The sequence below is a fragment of the Diadema antillarum genome, unplaced genomic scaffold (assembly GCF_040938485.1).
Source record: "Diadema antillarum isolate AM-2024a unplaced genomic scaffold, OU_Dant_1.0 seq00000674_RagTag, whole genome shotgun sequence".
In the NCBI taxonomy this organism is placed as follows: domain Eukaryota; kingdom Metazoa; phylum Echinodermata; class Echinoidea; order Diadematoida; family Diadematidae; genus Diadema; species Diadema antillarum.
This window is the reverse complement of record NW_027271580.1, coordinates 1433386-1455886: the sequence shown is the minus strand read 5'-3', so window position 1 is coordinate 1455886 and position 22501 is coordinate 1433386. Positions and strand designations below refer to the sequence as shown.

Sequence of the window (22501 nt, the reverse complement as noted above, 5' to 3'; positions counted from 1 at the left end):
TTGCTTAATATGAATGGACAAACACACGCACCAAAACGCACAACACTTCACTGATATGATACATTTAAAAAAAAAATCAAAAACAAAGATCTGACAAATCAAGACAGACCACACGAACACACATGAATTGTCTCAAGCTCAAAAATCTCCAGGACGGTGATAGCAAAAAATGAATAATTTGTAATTCTCTCTCTTCTTGCATACACAAACAAATGGACACGCTTATCACATTTCTTAGAGCTTGGACAAAAATGGGGAAATATGGAGCTATCCCACCCCGCCCTACCTACAGTTCTCCGATACTTTATCATTAGCCACTTTTTATTAGTCCATGCTCCACATCATTCTGCGATACTTTCTCGCCAGCAACTTTCTTGGAGCACATCGCAAATCCATCTTTTCCCCATCTGGTTTGGCGCTCAGTGTACGTGAGAAATGCAGCATGTTGTGTGCAATCAATCATATTTCAAGGGTTTCGCACATAGATCAGTGACATTGTGTCTATCTTTATTCAGTTATTTTACACACAGAGAAAAATATAAATAGTGCAAAACATTACAATGTGCCATCTGTGATGAGAAAAATAGCTCGTAAAATCAATCATGTACAATTATGAACAGAGTTATTTAATTCGTCACTCTGACAGAGCAAGAAGAGAATATCAAATGTGAGTTACAGCTTGCGCTCTATTTATTCGCCGCAAGTTTCTCTATTGATAATTTGACAATTGTTATTACAAGAAATCTAATTTGGACATTACGTACGGCGGCAATCGTCATACGAACATTTTGACAAGACTATGTCACAAATATTTTATATCTAATTCGGCTTAACTGTGTTTTACACTCACAAGCAATGCTCCCAAACAGAGAGAAAAAAAAACACACTCGTTGAAGATGAGAGTGACAAGGTTTTTTAGAGAGTACGCTCGAAATTGAATATACATACGTCAATATTCTTAAATATCCGTCAATGCTGACGAATACACAAGATATGTACGAGTATATCGACAAACTTAAATCCCATTCTGAGCTTTCGTACAATCCGACATACTGGTATAGCAATATCGATGAAAATAATATGCGATAGTCACCTTTTGTCATTCTCATTTCTTCGGGTTTTTGGCTTTCAAGCCGGGTATAACCGCCCCCTACGTTTGCGTCACTGGAAGCGGGTGCCAATGGTTGTAACCCCGCGGACTCGGAAATCGGGATCTGAGATCATGATAAAATGGAAGCACAAATTTGGACAGTTGGGTAAGCACCGCAGTCTTGATAATATTATATACGGCATGGACAGGCAGCCTTTGAATTTTCGTTAGGATTTGAGTAAAAGTAGGAAAACGTGAAGGAAATGAAGGTGTGCCCGAAGAGGGAGTTAATTTCCACAGATTTCGTCGCACTTTTTCACAAGCCCGACTCTGAAATGTGCGTAAAGTAGAACGAAACTTTCTACCAGTCTAGGAAGAGTGGTGAGACTAATGTGGTACTACCAATTTGTACCCATTACCCAGATGTTACAGAAAATAAATGTTATGGGTTTGAGATATGTGTGACGTGAGGTAGAGAATCAGAAGTGCGTCTGGCTATTTGGGGTTAGGACATCCGAGAAAGAGAGAGAGACAACCATTGACAACCAATGAGTCTGACCTACATTAGTACACACTACAATGAACCATACGAGACAACTAAATATTCAGAGGTGATGTTAGTAAAACCATACTACCGCAGAAAAATAATATATTTGTGCTTTGAAGAGAGAACACGTAACACAGCCAGTGAGAAAATCAGCACCCCGCTGATATCACACGAGAAAACACATGAGAGTCACCAAAATAGACTAATTTCATGTAAAAACGAACGCGATGGTGATGAACGAGTCGCATTTGTGTAACTACTTCAAACGTTGAAACATCACACACACAGAGACACGACCAAAGTATGGTGGATGTAGAAATTCCGGCACATTCGCAGTCTAACTCCACAGCAACAACAATAATTTCGAAATTACGTCAAACGCGATTTCTACTAGTACAAAGCAAAGATTCTCGAGGATCTCTTATCACGGAGTTGATGACAAATTGAAACATTCAAAGCGTGCCACTTCAGGCATTATACTTGAATATCAAGCTCATCAGTATGTCACTGCAGTATTGTGACACAAGTACGTTATTGTATTTTACTCTTTTTAAAAAAAGAAAAAACAAACTACCGGACCAATTGAAGAGAAGTTATATTTATCATCGACGTGTAGAACAGAGAATTAAGAATTGCCGAATAAATTATCATTGTTACTGCTTTCCCTGAATTGAATTAAAAGAAAAAAAATCGCAGTGGACACACGCGAATATCCACCCTAGAACTTTTTCAGAAAAGGAATGTTAATGACATAAGAACACAGTTACACATGACGGAGAAGATGGCATATAAGTAAAACCCACCAAGGGGTGTGTTAGGCGAAAAAACCCTCACCACGGTGACTGAGGAGCAGTCTGAAACAGTTCAGGCAAAGCTGCCTGGATTACAGTCTGGTCCCGAATTACAAAATATGGACAATGCCTTTAAACGCCTATACTATCCATTGCTCATTTCATTAAAAGATTACTTATTATAACTGGTCCCATAGAATTTCTGAAAAACAGTTTGGGACATTTTGCCTAGTATCACATGGAGCTGCTACCAAACGTTTCTTTTTTTGTTGGGTACGTTTGCAATAAACACTTTAAAGAAGTTACCGAATGACCGGTCATCAGTTTAACAATCACGGAAAAAAAATAATGACTCAACGACTGGTTGGCAACTTAATTTGTCGAATCAAAATCTATATCTGGTCCGTGTTAATTCTAAGGCAATCATTAAAAAGGATCCACATTACCGCTTAGTAGGAAACGATGACACTGGAGTGTTAGTTACCACAACCAAATTAAAGCGAGAATATATCATACATAACTGCAATGCAGTAGGTTCTGCCACAAAGTGTATTCAAAGAAGCTCTAAGCTCGTCGTAAACAGTTAACAGGTTAAGCATTCAGAACAAATTCACAATTCTATTGCACAGGCTCCTCAGGATGAATTTCAATTTGCTTGATATTGGAAATAGAACTCGACAGAGTGCGGACATCTCATTTAGTCGCTGGAAATTGCGATGATCATATCAAAGTAATAAATCAAATGGCAAGACAACTATAATTCATAAGCAAAGAGGCATAACAGCACATTCTAATGAACTGAGGTTACAGAATTCTCTTTCTTGATTTCAGAAATTGCGTTGGTTTGAGAATTTTTATCTTTCGATTTCATGGAATAATCTCTTGGTTTCTCGTAATCGTCTATCTCCCCTGGAGAAACTGTTTTCGATTTCGCAGTAGCTTGACTTGCTCTGACTTTGTGCTTCATTTTGGCTGGATTTGTTTTGGCTTCAGCCGCGTTCCTCGCTACAGTTCTAACAGCGTTTGCTACGGTTGAGAGGTCGATGACCTGCGAGGAGCTTTCTTGCGTAGTGCGAAGGCTCAAGTCTGTAGGTTTGGGAGTACAGTCTATCGTTTTGGGTTTCAGGACCCGTTTCGGTTTCAAAGGCAAATTTGAGGTTATCTTTAGTACCACAAGTCGCTGCTGTGGCGGGATGGCGCCGGCGCTCATGGCAAGCTCTCTCGCGAAGCTCTCGTAGTAGCCCTTGAGGCTGGTGGCTTTCTCTGGCGGTGTGTCTTCTTGCTCCGTCTTGATGGCCACGCCAGTAAAGGCGGCCATCTGGGCGGGTGTGATGGTGGTGGGCGAGGCCTGTGTGGTCAGCAGCGTCGGCATCCCCGGAGAGGCTTTGGACGGCACGGCTAAGTGCACGGTCCGCACCTCGGTCACCGCCTCCGCCATGTTGGCCGCTTCCATGCCTTTCGCCGGTGATAGCTGGGGCACGGCAGGTTTAGTGTGAGGACTGATACCATTCTGGGCTATGACTTGCCCGCCGTTGATATCTAAGGAAATTACAGAAGGTAAGGGAAAATAGTCTCAGTTCTACTGTTAACAGGGAAGTCCATAACATATTCTTTTTTTACTCCCAGAGATGAACAAGTTAATGGAGATGTTTACCGTCTGATTATGTAAATTACAGAAACACAATGCATTTACTATCAAATAAGCTAACCATCTATCAACTTCTTTGCAAACATGAGCACATACCCGTTTTTGTTCACATTTTGAGACAAAAAACAAACAAACAAATAAACAAATCAATTACTTAATCAGATGAGCATTTAAAGAAGACATGGACAGCAAACGGAACTCTGAAATATACAGGAAAAAACCTTCGGAATGAAGTTTTTCATATGTAAATCGTAAATGTTAAACACAACTGCAAAACACACATATGTCACACAACTACATTGCATTACATTACACCACACAGTGAAACAAAGCGATCATGCAAACGACTGATGCAACTATAAATCAGCAAAGTGAAAACATGCCAAACGAAGAAGGAATAAATTAAACTCAGAGTACCCAAGAAAGAATGTGTCTTGGTCATTATTGAGTACCTAATATTTGTGTGTTCTGAGTTAGAAAGTTAAAAAGAAAAGGCCCAACGAAATGTGTTTACAGAGGAAGTGCAAATACATTTCAAACTGAAATGATATTTTGTCATTTTAAATGACACTAAGCTAGCTAATACATGTATTGACAACAAAACATGCTGAAACAAAATGAAAAGGCACATGCGTTCATACACACCTGTGATGTATGAAGCTAGCTAAGACTTGAAAGACAATCAACTGTTGAAACAAAAAACTACACAAGAAGGCTACCTACATGTATTTCACCACAGCTCAATCAGATGGCGAGAAAAACGAACTGCTGATAACGAGATGTCAGATTATTTCAGTAAAGAAAGGAGAAGCTTTAGAGAGCTACAAACCTTAAGCGATATTTCAAACGCATGCAATATTAAACCTGCAAAAACTCATGGCACTTTGAAGCCAGTAACTAGGATGTGATTTGATGTCACAGAATTTGATGGAATGATCTTCACACGGTCAATGCTTCTGAGTTAAGTGTTCACTGCTTTAATTCAAGGCAGCTACATCTTTCAGGACGAACTCTAATCTACAGAACTCAAAAACATCCTGGTCAGAACTTTGGCAGCATGCAATAAAGGTTACCGAGGGTGTTAGTGACAGCGAAACAGGCCGATGGATTCTCATGCTTTTGAGCCTCAATTGGCTGACTATTGATCACACTTTGGAGTGAAGAGTAAAAGAAAGCACACAAGTCCACAGCAGACATATTTTGGGTGCAGTTTAGTGAAAGTGTTTGCATGCTTTTGAGATTGCTGTTCGGAAATCTATATACCTTCTTTTTCTACCATCTCCTCCTTAATGCGAAGAGGTTCCGCGTGAGCTTGTACCACCACCACCTGCTTACCCAACAGCTCCTTGATGGAGTAGGTCGGCGGCAGGCGCACCGTTGCCCCACCTGGAGCGGCGGCTATCTGCGGACTCGACGCAGGCACATGAATGGAGTACCCGGCGGCGGAGGCGTTTTGCTGGTGAATTCCGTAGTACTGTGCGAACTGGGCCGGCGTGAGTGCGGCCTGGTTGTTCGTCACCAACTGCTGCGGCGTGGGTCTCTGGATGGCCACCTGAACTTGCATGGCCTCATCGCTCATGTCAATATCTGCGTGCTGGACAGGTTTCTTTTTGTTCGTCAAGGATGCTTCTTCCCGCACGTAGCCGTTGACAATCTTATTTCTTAATATCCTGCAGGACGTAATTCATGCACATGGTTCTCATGAGCACACCTAAAAAACTACTTTAATATAGACATGCAACTTTTAAACAGTTCATCATAAAGTCCAGAATCATAACCATCTTTTGGGATAATATTTGAGTCTGCTCTTCGCACTGGTTTAAATTGAGTATCCTTGGAATTTGCATTGGCTATTATTATCAATCGCTGCTATCATCAGATTTCAATACAGGTTTTCAAATAAAACTGATACATCACTTCAAACCAAAATATTTGCCTTATGTAATATATTTCAAGCACACTCTAAGTACTTCTCAGATATCGCATTTACTATGTTGGGGTGCTTGTTTCAGTCTTGCTTTTCCTATTGCTAGACTCAATGTTTTAATTCAGAGCTGATTTAATACACGTAATTCCAGCTACTCGGGACTCACCTGTTTATGGAACTGACGCTGGGGGCGGTCTCCTTTACACAGATGCTTTCTGACAGTAACCTATCCCGTATCTCCCAGGCGAAAATTGTAGGATTTTCCCGCTTGTACTCTGCGATCTTGTCCACCACTTTTGAGGTGGCCACTTTGGGTTTGCTTCCACCAATGACGCCTGGTTTGATTGATCCCGTCTCGTAAAACCTACAATCAGAAGGAAAGGATAGAAGAAGAGGGGTCAATTTCTTGTGCACAAAGTGAAAGCAGTATAACTGGTATTATGTGGAGGTACATTCGCTATGATAGCTCCTTGACTATAGTCACACATTAGAGTGACGAAAATAGGAGTGAAACAATACGGTGGAGATCATACAACTATATTTCCATCAAAGCTGCATATACACAAGCAGACGTACATACTGGTAACTTTCATGATCCACATCCGAGGTGTATGGCGACAAAGTATGAATAATCCATTAAGCGTTCGTCTCTAATACTCTTAAACAAAGTTATGAGAGTGTTTATCAGTATCTACTAGTACACGTACTTGTTTTATTCACATTTACAAAAACTCTCATCAGTTGCACAATATGTCAACTTTTGCATACTACGTTCCTGAGGGAACTCTATGAAAGTGGAGAAGAAACAAGAAAATAAAATGTCTTTGAAATGTTCATTTTTCCAACTACATATACAAACCCACTGTCTTCTTGTGGTCCCTACATATCGGTACTACATTGTATAAAGCTATCATGGTCTTTTAATCACTGCGTGAATATGTTTATATTTTTGTGGAATCATTCATTAGCCGGAAGGAAAAAAAACAAACAAACGAAAGTAAATGCAAACCTCAGAATGGTTTTATAAGGGCTTGAATTGCTTCATAAATGTTGACTATAAGTGTGCTGTTCGATATTGTAAGACTGTCTGACACAATGCCATGTCCTCTTTATCTACAAAGAACTGTCTAGGGTTAGGCGTGATCTTCGTCGAGTAAGCAGACTATCATTACCTGACAAGAATCTTGCTGACACATCCATGCGAGACTTTGAGCTGGCGAGAGATGTCGCACGGACGAACTCCTTCCCGCGCTAGCTCTACAATCTGCTGGCGTATGTGGACAGGCAGGGGTCGACCGTTGGCAAACGAACCTCCAAGTTGGTTCACCCCTTCGGCGTCTGAGCAAAAGTAAGATGACACATTCATGATTTATTTCTCAAACAATTGAAAGGGATACTCTTTGAATATCCCTGCATATTATAATATGCTTGCTCAGTGGTTAAGATATTATAAGTTTGTAAAATGTGTTATCGTTGTTGTCGTTGTTGTTAGTTTTTTGTGTTGTTGTTTGTTTGTTTTTACAATGAGCAATCCATTTGATACGTCAGAAATTGAAAATACTGCTACTGCCACATCAATTCTGTGAAACCGGTTTAATCTCCCTTATGCATAATAAGCTAAGCCCCTTTTTTATATACTATGCAACGCGCGTTTAAATCACTGTTAAACCACAATCAAAGGAAAGTTTTCGAGAGATAAACAAGAGAACGAGGGAATACTGGCCGCTATTATGATACTGAACGGCGAATCAACAAATAGCCATTGAATGCTTTATATCTTTTTATCGGAGAGCTAAAATCCATGGCCAGTATATTAGTGAGGAGATTGTAAAAGGGGGTGAACGAGGAGCCCTTTAATGACTCCATCAGAAGAGCGTCAGAGGGCAAGCAAAGGAACGTAGAGTAAGGGGGAAAAGAAAACAACAACAGAAAGACCCTGGACATTATGAAGGAGGCTTTCTTTATTAAGTGTAGGCTTCGTGGGCAATCTGCTTCAAGGTGGCGCCGTGCGAGCATTAGGAGCAGTTCAAAGAAAAGCCTGCATTGAATTAGGCTCCGCTCTCGCAGTCACCAGCCAGTGGCCACTCCGAGCTGATACACTTGATATGCCTTATGGGAGGCAGTAGTCATCGCACAATCGAAACGCTTTGGTCTAGTAGATTCACGTGGACTTTCAAGTCGATATGAGTTGTGCGTACTGTATTATACCTAGTCTCAACTTCAATCTACTTCAGTCATGCATAACAATTCAGCATGTTCAATTTACGTCGGGTCAGGGCCACGAAACGCTGTAACGTAACGGTTCACCAGAAATTGTTTCCTTTTTTGTCTCATTAATAAAAAAGAAGAACATTGTGCAAAGATTCGCCAAAACAACGTTGTTCTCCATGAAAAAAAAAAAAACCCTTAGCGAACAGAGGACCCTACGTAAGCCATGTGTGGCATCATTCTGGTTAAAGGTGGTAGCACGATCTGGTTGTAAGAATATTGAAAACAAACAGAGCTAATGAAATCAAAATGTAACCCTCCTTTTTGAAATATGGCAGAAGTCCTAATTCAAGATCCGAACACCTTTGCACCAATTCTTCGTGCCATCCTCTTGCCATCGGATGACAGTCCTGAACAATCTTATACCAGGGAGGTGACCCCTCCCTGGTTATACCCGGGGGCGTCATATACTGTTCAACCAGGGAGGTGATTCTCTTCAATACCCCTTTCTCAATGAGACAGCAGTCCATGTTCTGGTTTATATGAAAATCTGCTTGGCGACAACATGAGCACTGAATATTCCTGAACAAATTAAAGAATGGGAAACAAAAGTTCTGCAGAACAGAATGACGAAATACAAATGGAAAATCAATATGTTTTCGAGGTATTGCTAAAGCGAGATTTTGGGTAAAGGTTGAGAAAGAGATACAAACATCCTATCCGTGACCCCGTATTATCATGTACCATCATACAATTTTCCCCTCTTTCCCTCTCTCCTCGTAGGCTGGTCGCTGGCAAAAATCCACGGATCGCTTCACTTTTTAAAAGGCTTCCACAACACCACACAAATTTTTAAAAACACTTTTGTTCTCGACCTATAGCTTACGCGGATTTCATCATTGTTATATGTGTGCTTTATAGCAGTGGCAACGCGATATAAATCAACATCTTTGCGGCCCCTATTGACCGTGCGAATTATCTATGCTATAAAAAACGCAAGCCAGCATCTTATAGAAAAGTACATGACTTTGATTTTCCGATGAATTGGAGTGCAGTATGGTTGAATTATTCTTACGTGAATGGAGCGTTCTATCAAATATCGACTATTATACACGGTTCCATGACATTTGCTCCCGCGACAATTGCTTTCATGAAATAATCTGCACGCTATAAGCCAAACATAAATTCTACCCACAAACATAACCCTAACCCTCATCCCAATCCTCACATCAAACTAAACCTAAAACCCTGTATTATCACAAACCTAACCCTAACCATGATATAAGTCCTTGGAGAAAATAAAACCGACGCAATAAGAATTGTCGCAGGAGCAATGTGTCACCATAGACCCTCGCAGCATACACATTTAAGGTAGGATATTTTGCGGGATTATAACATTTGAAATTATACCATCTTGTAATAAAGATAAACCGCTCTCAATGACCATCATACTCTTGTGCGGTGACAGTCTACGTTCTTGGATGCAAGGCTGCTGCACTGGTCAGCACACCTGTGATAGAAATTCAGATACTATTTTCTTTCTTTCGCATCACTACCAATCAAAGAAATAAAAAATGTAAAATAATCAAACTATTCAACAAAAAAAAACATCTATATGAACACGCACACTGCAATGATTTTCACTGAAACATTTATATTTCTATTTCCCTTTTATCAACTATAGCTCTGGCATAGGCCTACAAATTTGGGCGAGAGTTTGGGATACGTCCTAAACAGCATTCACTCTCCTATATTTCTATACTTTGGACATAACAAATATATGACACCTTAAGAGATAGATTATCAAAATATGACATAATATTATGTATGATGGTATTATAGGATATGGCTAGTACAAACTACGTTATTACAATAAACTAAAGTTTCCCCGCAATGTAGATTAATCATCTTCATAACTCCCGCTTAAAATAGAATAGCCGAAAAAAAATTATTGACCTTGATCTGATTTTATATTAAACAAAAACTGGATCAATTCGACTGCCGCGCACAGTCGACTGGGAAGCCTTTGCTTCTCACGCAACCCCTATAAACTTAAATTATCTGCTGTATGTAAGTACACCACCCTTCACTTACAGTTTTACACACCAACGTATTGATTTTGACAACAACAAAAAAAGATTAACCCCTGTATAGTCCTATCTACCCAAAGTTAATATTCTCCCATTTATTTCTATTCATTTCACAGCATAACACCATTGCTGGATTAACCTAAACTTTATCCTGACAATGACCATTCACCTATGCCATTTTAAGAAAGTGTTGTTTATTACATCACATCTTTCTATAGCCAGATAGCACGAGCAATGAACATTCAAGCTCCAGTTACGACTGGAGAATGAAATTCATATATCCGAATTCAATGACCTTTTACATTCACATGAACTATTATCATGCTCATGCAAAATTAATCATTGCTGAACATTACGAGCAACAATAATGGCTGCCATGGGAATGGCATCTTATAGACGGTTATACCGGTTTTGCAAAAGTACAGTGACCCTTGTCCGAGTTTATTCACCATTATCATTTTAGTGCCTACATATTTTCCATCATTATAGTAGATTGTATGCCACAATAAAGACGAAGTTACGTCGGGGGGGGGGGGGGTGTAAATCATAGCGGAAAAAGTCCAATTGACCTAAGCAGATTTTGGCCAAAAGTATTCAGCACAGTCATGCACGAATCATGTAGCATAATATACCTGGTACAATGATGTAAACCACGAAAAATCCATGGGCCTAGTTCATACCAAGAAATATCTATTTTGCGGCTTTGCTTACATAGTGATAACGAGATGGGGAACGGATTGACAGACGGACGGACATCCCGAAAGAAGATGCTTCCGGCACCCTTCATGCAGGGCGGAGGCATAAGAAAAAATAAATAAAATAAAGAAGCAAACAAAAAGTATGATGTTTACAGCAATCTTCGACATTACAAAAAATAAGGAACAAACAAAACAACTAGAAAAGAGAGAGAGAGAGAGAGAGAGAGAGAATATGAACATTGAAACTTAGTTATTTACGTATGAATCAGTACCGAAATAGACGATCTGAATGAACGCACATGCAGGTACAAAAATATGCAATAACTTTCATCGTGACTGGAGACTCGGGCCTCGAACTGAATATTGTGATGATTGAGACAAGGGAAATTGATTTAGTGAATACAATAGGGAAGCTTGGAGCTCGCTGACAACTTAACTATTATACATATATGCATATATACATGTAAAAATCGGCAGTATTGTGAGCGTCGCGTTCTATGCCCTTTAGTATCTGAACAGCTTATCAATAATACTCTCGACTTCTCTAGCCAAATGGAGAAATACAGTGAGAGCAATATTGAAGGCAGCATCATAATATACTCAGTATTTTCTATAAATGGACATGCTCACTTTCCCTACAGACTAAGTACTTTATAAACGCCTATGATAATAAAACTGACAACATAACGCACGTGTGATGTCACGCTTTGAAGTTTAGTGGCAGGCCTGGATACGCATATGTATGCGGACTTTAAAAAAACAAGACCGAAAAAGGCATTTTAATTCGTCTTTATGGTGTTGTTTCACATATCATTTGCTTGAAGCTGCGCGTAGAGAGGTTCAGTAGAGGCAAAGTGTTGCGATTTCACATCATTTTACAGGATAGGGTTCCAAATTTTTGTGAGGGTTTGTTTATTAAAAATGGTTTACCTGACCTTCTACAAATACAAGAATGACAACAATTGTGCGACATTCCAGGTTACAAAATACTATTGGCCAATCTGCGCAATCCTGTCACTGCAATCCTGCCCTATAAGAACTATTCAAGTGGACTTTGAATTAATAAAATCAAATAGGAAAAGCAGAATAAGTTTCATTACGGACATTAAATATGAAAGCTACTGAATGAGTACTCGAGATTAATTACGTGTATTGACTGAAAAGAGATTGAGGCAAAGCTACTCTGTATAAGCTGTTACTTACTTTCGCGTACAGATATTTTCGCGAATGAGGTCATAGACATTTTCGCGAGATGTTGTTTTCGCGAATAGACGCCAACGCTAATCTAAATGTACATGTAGTACAATATCGTATTACCCTATAGCGCATGGAAACATTTTCGTGTGTTGTTAAATTCGCGAACGACTGTCACAGTGCATTCGCGAAATTCGCGAAAATTAAACCCTCGCGAAAATAACAAGAGACCCGCGGGTCTAGCGCTCACCTGAGTATCGCAAGTTCACCTTTCACGCAGTCACTAATCTAAATTATTCACAGCTCTACCAAAATTTGACCAGGCATTCTCAAGTAGAAGATGAAAATGTACAATAAGGGCCCAATTTTTTTAAGATTCCTTAATTTGGGGGGATTGGGGGCCCCCTGGGGCCCTCTGGGTGGGGCATGGTGCCCATTTTGATAAATTGAGATCCTGACCCCCTAGGGATGCTACCTGCCAAGTTTGACAAAAATCCATCATGAGGTTTTCAGGAAGAAGATGAAAATGTACAATTCAGGCCCCCATTTGGACCCTTCCAACCACCACCCCCCCCCCCCCCCTACCCAAGAGGGGCACCCCTGGATCTCCTATGAACAAACTTGAAACTACAGTCATTAATGTACTCACTCATAGTATTATCTCAGCTCTATATATAACTTCTGATTCTAGAGAAGATTTATAAAGATTCCTTCATTTGGGGGATTTGGGACCCCTGGGGGCCCCCTGGGTGGGGCATGGTGCCCATTTTAACAAATTGAGATCCTAACCCCCTAGGGATGCTACCTGCCAAGTTTGGTGAAAATAGGTCATGGGGTTCTCAAGAAGAAGATAAAAATGTACAATTTAGGCCCCATTAGGACCCCTCCTCACCCCCTCCCTCCCCTGGGTCCCAAGGGGGGCACCCCTGATTCTGCCATGAACAAACTTGAAACTACAGTCATCAATGTACTAACTCATAGTATTAACTTAGCTCTATCACTTCTGGTTCTAGAGAAGAAGATTTTTGCGGATATTCCTTAATTTTGGGGGGTTTGGGCCCCCTGGGGGCCCCCTGGGTGGGGCATGGTGCCCATTTTCACAAATTGATTTCCTAACCCCCTAGGGATGCTACCTGCCAAGTTTGGTGAAAATGGGTCATGGGGTTCTCAAGAAGACGATGAAAATGTACAATTTAGGCCCCATTAGAACCCTTCCCCACCCCCCTCCCCTGGGTCCCAAGGGGGGCACCCCTGATTCTGCCATGAACAAACTTGAAACTACAGTCATCAATGTACTAACTCATAGTATTAACTTAGCTCTATCACTTCTGGTTCTAGAGAAGAAGATTTTTACAGATTCCTTAATTTTGGGGGGTTTGGGCCCCCCTGGGGGCCCCCTGGGTGGGGCATGGTGCCCATTTTAACAAATTGAGTTCCTAACCCCCTAGGGATGCTACCTGCCAAGTTTGATGAAAATCGGTCTTGGGGTTTTCAAGAAGAAGATGAAAATGTAAAAAGTTTACGCACGACGCACGACGGACGACGCACGACGGACGACGGACGACGGACGACGCACGACGCACGACGGACGCCGGACGAAGGGCGATCGCAATAGCTCACTTGAGCCTTTGGCTCAGGTGAGCTAATAATAAATAAAGATATCGTGATGTCATTTCACAAGTCTCCCCAGGGGTTGAACACAGGTATCATACAATGATTGTGTGTGTGTGTGTGTGTGTGTGTGTGTGTGTGTGTATGGGGGAGGGGGGTATTTGATAATTGAGCAACCACAACTCACCTATAGTATAGGCCCTACCCTTGTTACAATACGTTGCTGCAACATTGCACAAATTCGATGCGAATGTGTCAGTTTCTTTGCTTTCATGGTATATTCCACCAGAATAAAACATACTTGAACCCGATGTGGAATCATGATTGCACAGCGATATGGAGGAACCGTAGGGGCCTATAATGGAAAGAACAATAACGGGATTAATGGATTGCACATGACCGATTGTGCTCTTCATTCAGGATTCACTCGCCTGTTTCTCATTCACATCCAAGGGCTTCGGGTATAAACACTTTATACATAATTACATATATATATATATATATATATAGGTTATTTCATCTATAACGCTATGACCAGAATATCTCATCTTGTTGGCCGGTTAGGCGGGTATATACTCATTTTGGCTCCAAACAACAACATTTAAAAATAAACATTAACAGTTCACGGCACTTCTATTTGAATTGTGGATTTCTCCATGTGGAGGGAAAAGAAGGAAGAGAATAGAAAACAGGCGATACGGTCTAGCGGATGATAAATCATGTGTCTCGCTGTGATCTAGCTGCCTGAAAAGCGGAGTGAAACGGATTGAAAGGAATGAAAGCAAAGGTTGTTGATGTGAAATACCTTGGTGGCAGCTCAGGGATACATAGTCTCACTATTCCAGCCGCTTCCATCGAAATATTGACTGGTCTCTTCGGAAATCCCCAAATTTAACATCTTACATCCACGACATATTGAATGTGGTAGGGAGTTTCGGCCTTCTTCATAGTCTATCTTCTCCTCAGAACACTGCACACAATCCTTGGTTTTTAATACAAAAATGTTTACTAACCAGCACCGAGATCTCCTCGGTTCAGAAGGACCAAGTAAAAAAATATAATAATTTTATGTATGATAATAACACACTTCCTTTATTTCCACACGAAGACTGCACACATTGCAATTTACCGTGTTGCTCTTTAGACCTGCAATAGAGTATAGAACCCCCGATAAGGTTTGACGTCGGATGAATAGACTTGGTAGAGTTGTATATGAATTAATCATTATAAATGCGTTTGCAAATATTCTGTTGGAGTATACCTGTTCGCGAGCACACTGTCGTTATCACTGCCTTGTCTTACAAATCACATACAGACATGTCGTGCCGTGACAATTAACAAGAGTCTACTGAAATACAAAACAAATAAATCTCCTGTGATTTGATGCTAGAATATCAAGGAGATAAAGAAATAAACCTAAAACCTGATTAATTTTAATACAACACCCTATTATTAATGTATATCTTATAACACAGGAGACTACAAAATTTACTGACATTGTACTGATTACCATGATTACACACCACTCGTGTTGCACAAGGTTTGAAATCATAGTTTAGCATTCATAGGTAACTCGCAAATTCTACAACAGAACAATTTAATAATCTCGTCACATTTTAAACTGTTCCCCTATAGGAATATATTCCTAACACCTTCCCTCTTATAAAAGAGAGAAAAAATATATGTATATATTGTGTATTATCAAACGCCAAAATCCTATACTTTAATGTACCCGATGATTTCACTGTTTGAGAATTAGTAGTAAATTTCCTGATCTTCTTTTTTCTCTCTCTCTCTCCGAGCTCCACGCTGGCAAAGTTGAGAAAATTGTTCCGAGAGGCTGAAGGTAAGGTTAGATGCCGCAAAAGACGAAGAATAGAGGACGGGTGATTATCACGGTTTACTAGCTTCCAGCCAAGCAATGAAATGGATTTTGGGTTGTTAAAAGAGGACCGCTGAGGTTCAATATCTACAAATTCACTACGCCCGTCCATGAATGGATTTGTTTGCTCAGTTCCAATGGCTCTTTTCTCCTCCTCTTCTTTAACAGTCCGTCTCTTCACTTATTCAGAGGTACGGTTTTAATGGCGTATTTCCATTCCAGGCTAACCTGTACATCGAAGTGATGGGTAATCATGGAAAACGGGGGTTTCTGCATATTCTTTTATACGAACAGCTTCTGCAGGAGGGATACTTATATACACAGGCACACCATTTTGCTATTCCCGCAAACAATAATCGGCAACTCAGTCCTAAAGCCACCATGGAGAACCCGTGCACTCGTCACAGCCGCTGATGGAGAATGGCCAAGTTTGTGGCCCACCAAACCAACCCCACATCTGCATAAAGCGTCTAAAAGAAAAGTGCAGTCTAATGGATTACTGACATCATACAACATCCCATTCTATCACTGCCATGTCCTGTCCTAAAAAATAAGCAAAGAAAACAAAAATAGCAAAATTCCCAACAGCCCCCATTCTTTCATATTGTATGGCAGAGAAATGTGACGCTCTTTTTAGTCTCAGCGGAGTCGTTTCTTGCTTTATGTTTCCCTCCACTCATTGATACAGTAGTTGCGTGATGATGTGATGATTCGACTAATACCATTCATCGAGAACAATAATCTTTGCTTTGCGTCCATGTTAGCAGTCACGTATGACTAGGTATCCTTTGTTATATTTGTCGCACAAGGTAAAATACCTATCAGTTTTTCCAAATTGGGTTTATGCCAAGATAGCAAATTCAAAGAAAAAACCAAGTCCAAATCCCCAAATCACCCCGTTTTGTGTTCAAGCATTCTAATACTTAAAGGACAAGTTCACCTTCATAAACATAAGGATTGAGAGAATGTAGCAATATTAGAAGAACACATCATTGAAAGTTTGAGGAAAATCGGACAATCCGTTCAAAAGTTATGAATTTTTGAAGTTTTTGTGCAGTAACCGCTGGATGAGAAGACTACTGCAGTGTATGAATAACTTAGATGTCACATGCGTACAACAATATAAGGAAAATATAAAGAGAATTTCACAAAATTTCATCTTTTGAAAAAAGTACACATTCCCCTGACTCGTTACCGACATATGTTATGGGTAATATTATTCCCCGTGCCTTTAGAAAGAGGCAAGTCAAGTGCTCTTTTATTATACGAAAAAAGTGAAAATATGTTGAATTTGCTTTACATTTTCTTTATACTGTTGTACGCATATGACTCACAAGCTGTAGTAGTCTCCTCATCCAGCGGTTCCGACACAAAAATTTTAAAAATTCATAACTTTTGCATCGATTGTCCAATTTTCCTCAAATTTTCACTGATGTGTTCTACTAATATTGTTGCATTCTCTCAATCCTTATGTTTATGAAGGTGAACTTGTCCTTTCAAGGGAATGGACTCACCAAAACATTTACCCTCCACTGCGAAGTGGCATGACAATGTTAAACTGAATATGATAGTGATACATGTCCACAAAAAGCCTAAACCTATCATTATCTGTACGCTTTACAAGCATGACGATTAAGACTTGCACAATTTATTTCAGTGACACGATGGGGAGATAAACATAATACTTGTACATCTTATGTATTATAATAATAGGGCCTAGATGGTACTTTTACTGGAATACTTTTGTCTGCTGTCCATTAATATTATTGGGTTTTATATGTGACGAAAGTAAATTGGCATGCATTGCCCGATTTCAAGCTTGTTACTCCATTCGTTCTCCTCTTCCGATTCGGCTTTCTTCACTATTTTAGAAAGTTCCAGTTTTATGTGTCAGGATCTGTCAATATTTTGTAATAAATAACCTTTAAAGAACATAAAGCTATACACGTAAATAATTTTGATATGATAGCATAATTATCCAAGTACTTCAGCAAATTCTTAGTTACTGCGGTCTTGTTACTTTTGAAAACAGGGTCATGGGTTTGTGACAAAATTTCAAACTCGCAAACTGTGTGTGCATCGGACGATTACCCATATGGGTTCTGTGGAACAATCAATACATCGAGTAGCTCTTGGGTAGCATGAAAGCATATGACGACCCTATCATCGTCGTGACAGCTTCATTTCAGCCATCCGCAACGATAAAATCAGGTCACCTAAATCCTACCTGTACAGACTTCTCTTTCCATTGCTCAGCCACAATGTGAACGGAGGGTCATAATCGTTGCGTGTATTGCTGTGTGTGTTTGAGTGTGACGAAAGTAGACTTGCTCTCTAACATTAGCAACAGGATTGACGTTATGAAGAAATGTGCCATGTACAAATGTTAAATAAAAGTAATAAAAGTGTTTTTTTCGCGGTCACAGAACAAAGATCATAGGGTAATTGTATCTCAAGTTAATAGTTGTCATATCATGGGGGGATGGGCACTTGTTACCATGACTACCAGCTTCGCGTCTGAAAGAAGAACTCTCGGTGGCCTTAATCTGTCGTAAGCTCCTGAAATGTGAAGTTGGCGAGGCTCACGAGTACGCCATCATCGAAACGGTATCGTCTCTCCTGGTCTTTCCAGTACATATATACTGAGGTTTACATGCACACGTTCCTTCGACCTTGAAATCTGCCATCAAATAGGCTTTACTATTCGTGCCATTGCGCTCCCGATTTCAATACTGTGGGATTGGTCAAGTCCGGAAAATACACACATACAGTACTCGGCGGAAAATAGGAGCAGATGGCAAAAGGGACACCATGATATAAACAACAAAAACATTACTCGTCATCAACACTGAATACATCGTATCGCTACTACGAGCGAGATAATGTCGTGTCTGCATCTTTGCGTTTATAGATTATCCCACTTATAGAAACTTAGCAATTATTCACTTCCTTTTGTTCCTGATATTACGGAGGACAGCCCCCTCCCCCTCCCCCCCACCCCCCCCCCCCAAAAAAAAATAACAACTACAACAACAACATTTGCAACACTGACTTTCTACTCAGCTAAATTGACTAAGATTAAACCATTGAAACTTTTACGAGCCGGGGCTGACTACAGTTTTTTTACGCGCGTTGTTTTTTCTATCGCATTATAACTTGCTATCAATCCTAGTACGAACTGCACTCTGTGGTCGGTGGACGTGCACAGACTCCTCAGTTAGGGGTTCCTTTGTTTCTTTAATCCGCAAAAGTGTTAAAGGGATTAGGCACAACTCTCAGGTATCCTGGACCCAACGAGCAAAGAACATCCTTGATAGACAAAGGAAACGCTAATTGGGAAGCCCAGTATCGACGCAACGACCAACCCCTATACACTGTACCCAGGACGTCTATGGAAGTTACAGCTGGTTTGAAAGGAAAATGAATCTAAACTCACTTCCTATACGAGAACTTGAAGTGGATCTTAAGTTGTGTGGAAAGTTTTGTTGAATGAAGACTTTTTGTGACGATCACAAGCATCCATCGCACCGTGTCTTCTTACTTTGTACACATGATCTTCTAGAGAAATGAGTAGGCCTACATTATACAAAGTCAGTGATGCCTTTATACTTATGTGAGTGTCGCAATATTACGGAGACCTGACAATATCCTTTATTTCTGTCTTCATTATGTTTTAAAAGGAAATATACTTGTATACACAGGGGAATCAATTCTCGTAGAATTCTAGAGATCTATAAATTAGATAATGATTTATTAGCCCATGAACTATCTAAACAAAGGTGTACATGACATGTACATTTTGGTGTTGATTTCTGATACCCTTTAGCATTGACTGAGGCAAGGGAAACCAAGTTAGACTTGAAAAACAAACACAACATATAATCAACAATTTCAGGATCAGATATTGCCTAAATGAAATGAATTGCTGACAATGACATATCAGGTTATTCAGCATACTGTTTGCAATAAAAAAGAACTGCTCTCGATGTTTTGTTTTGTTTTTCTTGCAGGTTTCTGATATTCTATCAGAACACAATGTAGTGGCAACACTTTGACACACTTTCTGAAGCCAAGTGACTAGGATCTGGCAGCTACATAATATTATGTCAAGTTCTCTTCAGAGCAAACAAACATACAAACAATGCAGCCACACTGCTATCAAATAAAACACAGAACATGCCCTAAATCAGCATCCACTTTCTCTAGAGCACAAGTTTCACATGGTAGTGGTATCATGGATATGAATAATAGCCATACACAGAAATTAAGACATGAAAGACATTTAGAACATGATGATACATTACTGAAAATTACAACACAACACATGTACCCAAGCAAGATTAAACTTACCTGAAGATCTTCTCCTTTTCACCTTTGGCATGTCATCACTGTCCCCTGGTGATACATGTAACGTTGTGTCTTGGTGTACTATTTGTGCCTCTTCAATCATGGTTGTTTCTCACACTGCCCTGCCAGTTTTGACTCACAAAAAAGGCGTAGCTTCTTGAGTGTCTGTTATGTCTTCTGGCTGTTTTGACAATGACCCAGTAAATTCACGGTGTTTTTCAGCTCTCTTGCTCGGACTTGATCTTTACAATAACCTGGAATCAATTCAGAGAACATTTGGGGAAGGTGGCATACAGCTGTTATACTCTCACGCTGGTAAAACACCTGAAGTTTTTAATAGGATCTACTTTACATTAAATAATTCATGTTGCAAAACACGACACTTATTTGTATAGAAATGGATTTTGGCTTGAGAAAACGCAGGCTCTCATTCAGTGTCAAATATTAATAATGCGTTCACCTGAAGTAACGGGTTGATAGACACTGTAACACTAACAGTTTTGCATGTATGCAAAGAGCAAAATCTATCTTCATATTTCATACGCAATCTTGCCTTTATATAAAACGCGCATACTGAGTATTCCTGAAGACGCGTCGTTTCTTTTCCCCTGCATCAATTGTGACGTGTGTAAGGGGAAGCACCGCTGCCCTGTGCCATGTATAGCCAATACATTTATCGGGTTCAGAAATGGCATACGCTTCGTCTTGCCACACAAAAATTCCTTGAAGTTACTCATCTCCGTAAGAGGCCGCCGGTTCAAGTTTATGGAAGCCACACTGCCTTTACTTACAACGTGCGCATGTTGCCACAGGTGAACGATTTACGTGCGAGTCTACGGCTATGTTGACGACGAATTTACTGAGGCGTAGATTAGCGGGCAAAGTTCTTGTGTAGCAGGCTTGAACCAGCGCTTTACTCAAGCCTCCTCGTTGGAGACATTCGCACAGCCATACTAACTGCTCAGTTTTCACCCAATTGCGATCGCGGAAGGAACAAATTGTAATGGGGGCAACACCTGGCATCAACGGAACACGGATTCATTTATGGAACTGATTACGTTGTCTTCAATTTCTCATCATAATAAAGGAACGTAGAGTAGAGGTGTTACAGAAGATTACCATGCGATAATTTTCGACACATGTGAATGTGAGTGTTCGTCATCACAAGCGTCGAAGAGTTAAAGCAGCACACACCCTTCATTCACATCGTCATGTTTCACAATTACACGGAAGTTAAAAAATCGGGTTATAGCAGCACTGAAATGACACAGAGATGTCTTATCACGTCTAAGATCTGCTATATTCTGGACAGACTGAGATAAAAACCGAAATTACATCGAAGGTCATATGCCACATTCACACATACTCGAGGCTTACCATTAGTATGGCGGCCGCAGAGCCGAACCTTCCTGCGATACACGTCGTTCAGCTTCAGTGCCACTGCTGCAATATCAATACAGAGCAAGCGCCGGAGTCCACTCGCGTAGTTCACTTGTACAGTACAGCTTCCACGAAGCCAGCAGCTACTCCGATTTAGCTTTTTCATACGCTCTTGCTCTGCGGGAGAGACAATCCCTACCCTCGAATTGTCACTAAAAAGCTAGGGTGTGCTTGCGTGGTTATGGTGTTCGCTTGTGACAATAGGTGCTCACGCATGCTTTCACACAGGACCCTGTTGAATATTCAGACATTCTATTGGTGGTCGCCACACAATAGACGCTCGTTTAGCTGGCCTCCCTCGGCCTCCAATGGACATGTAATTATGCGGGCGGCGAGATAGCGAGAGAGTCACGAATTCGCTTCGCGACAATGCTAGTGTACGGTACAATATTGCGCATTCACAATAGGTCGTATAATAGCGTCGCCCGCAAGTCGACTGAGGAGTACAGTGTACAGTACGTATACTGTACTACGTAACACTCGTAGCTGGAATGTGTTTATGATTCTACAGTCGCCTCTTTCCAAAGTCACGGTTCCCATCTTAATCGTTTACAATAGTACATGTGGATTTATGTTCATGTTCAGTCATAATGTCTAATCAAAACAGATACTAGCAGCCCTGACATGCCGTCATAACGATATCAGTCAAATCACTCACACAAAAGTTGACAAGTCACATTAGGCACGTCGAAGAATATTTTATTTCCACTGCTTTAGGCCCGAACAGTTTTTCTTTTCTTTTTACATTTTCTTTTTCGGAAGCGACGTTGCTTCTGATGTATGAAATTTTGTGCATGTTTTCTTCAATTCCAATTAAGACCAACGATTTTTCATTATCTCGTCAAGTCTCAAGCCACGGCGAGCTAATTTATTTAGACAGAAAGGGATGTTGACGCAACTAGGTAAATCAGGGGAAATGCAATGGACAAGATAACATTTCATTTTTCCCCACAAAACACTGACAATAGGGGCTTAACGTTACGTCGGAGGGTAGACGGGGAAAATTGGCAGGAAAATGGCTGGAATCC

At 40.4% G+C, this 22501-nt stretch overlaps 1 protein-coding gene across 1 annotated transcript; it reads right to left on the bottom strand.

The window, feature by feature from the left end:
* Window positions 1-2838: 2838 nt before the first annotated feature.
* Window positions 2839-20269, bottom strand: LOC139736952 (uncharacterized). The gene is made up of 5 exons (XM_071647626.1): window positions 20037-20269; window positions 7176-7341; window positions 6170-6367; window positions 5340-5746; window positions 2839-3967 (listed from the first exon to the last, which is right to left on the bottom strand). The coding sequence occupies exons 1-5, from the start codon at window positions 20134-20136 to the stop codon at window positions 3219-3221; spliced, it is 1620 nt and encodes a 539-aa protein (XP_071503727.1). The 5' UTR covers window positions 20137-20269; the 3' UTR covers window positions 2839-3218.
* Window positions 20270-22501: the final 2232 nt, after the last annotated feature.

What these genes read in the sequence shown, in the direction of transcription:
- LOC139736952 (XM_071647626.1), bottom strand. Translation starts at nt 20,136, where the DNA reads ATGATTGAAGAGGCACAAATAGTACACCAAGACACAACGTTACATGTA. An exon ending in GTCAGCAAGATTCTTGTCAG is followed by an intron (nt 6,368 to 7,175) that starts GTAATGATAGTC and finishes TTCTGATTGTAG; the next exon opens with GTTTTACGAGACGGGATCAA. An exon ending in AGCGTCAGTTCCATAAACAG is followed by an intron (nt 5,747 to 6,169) that starts GTGAGTCCCGAG and finishes TACGTCCTGCAG; the next exon opens with GATATTAAGAAATAAGATTG.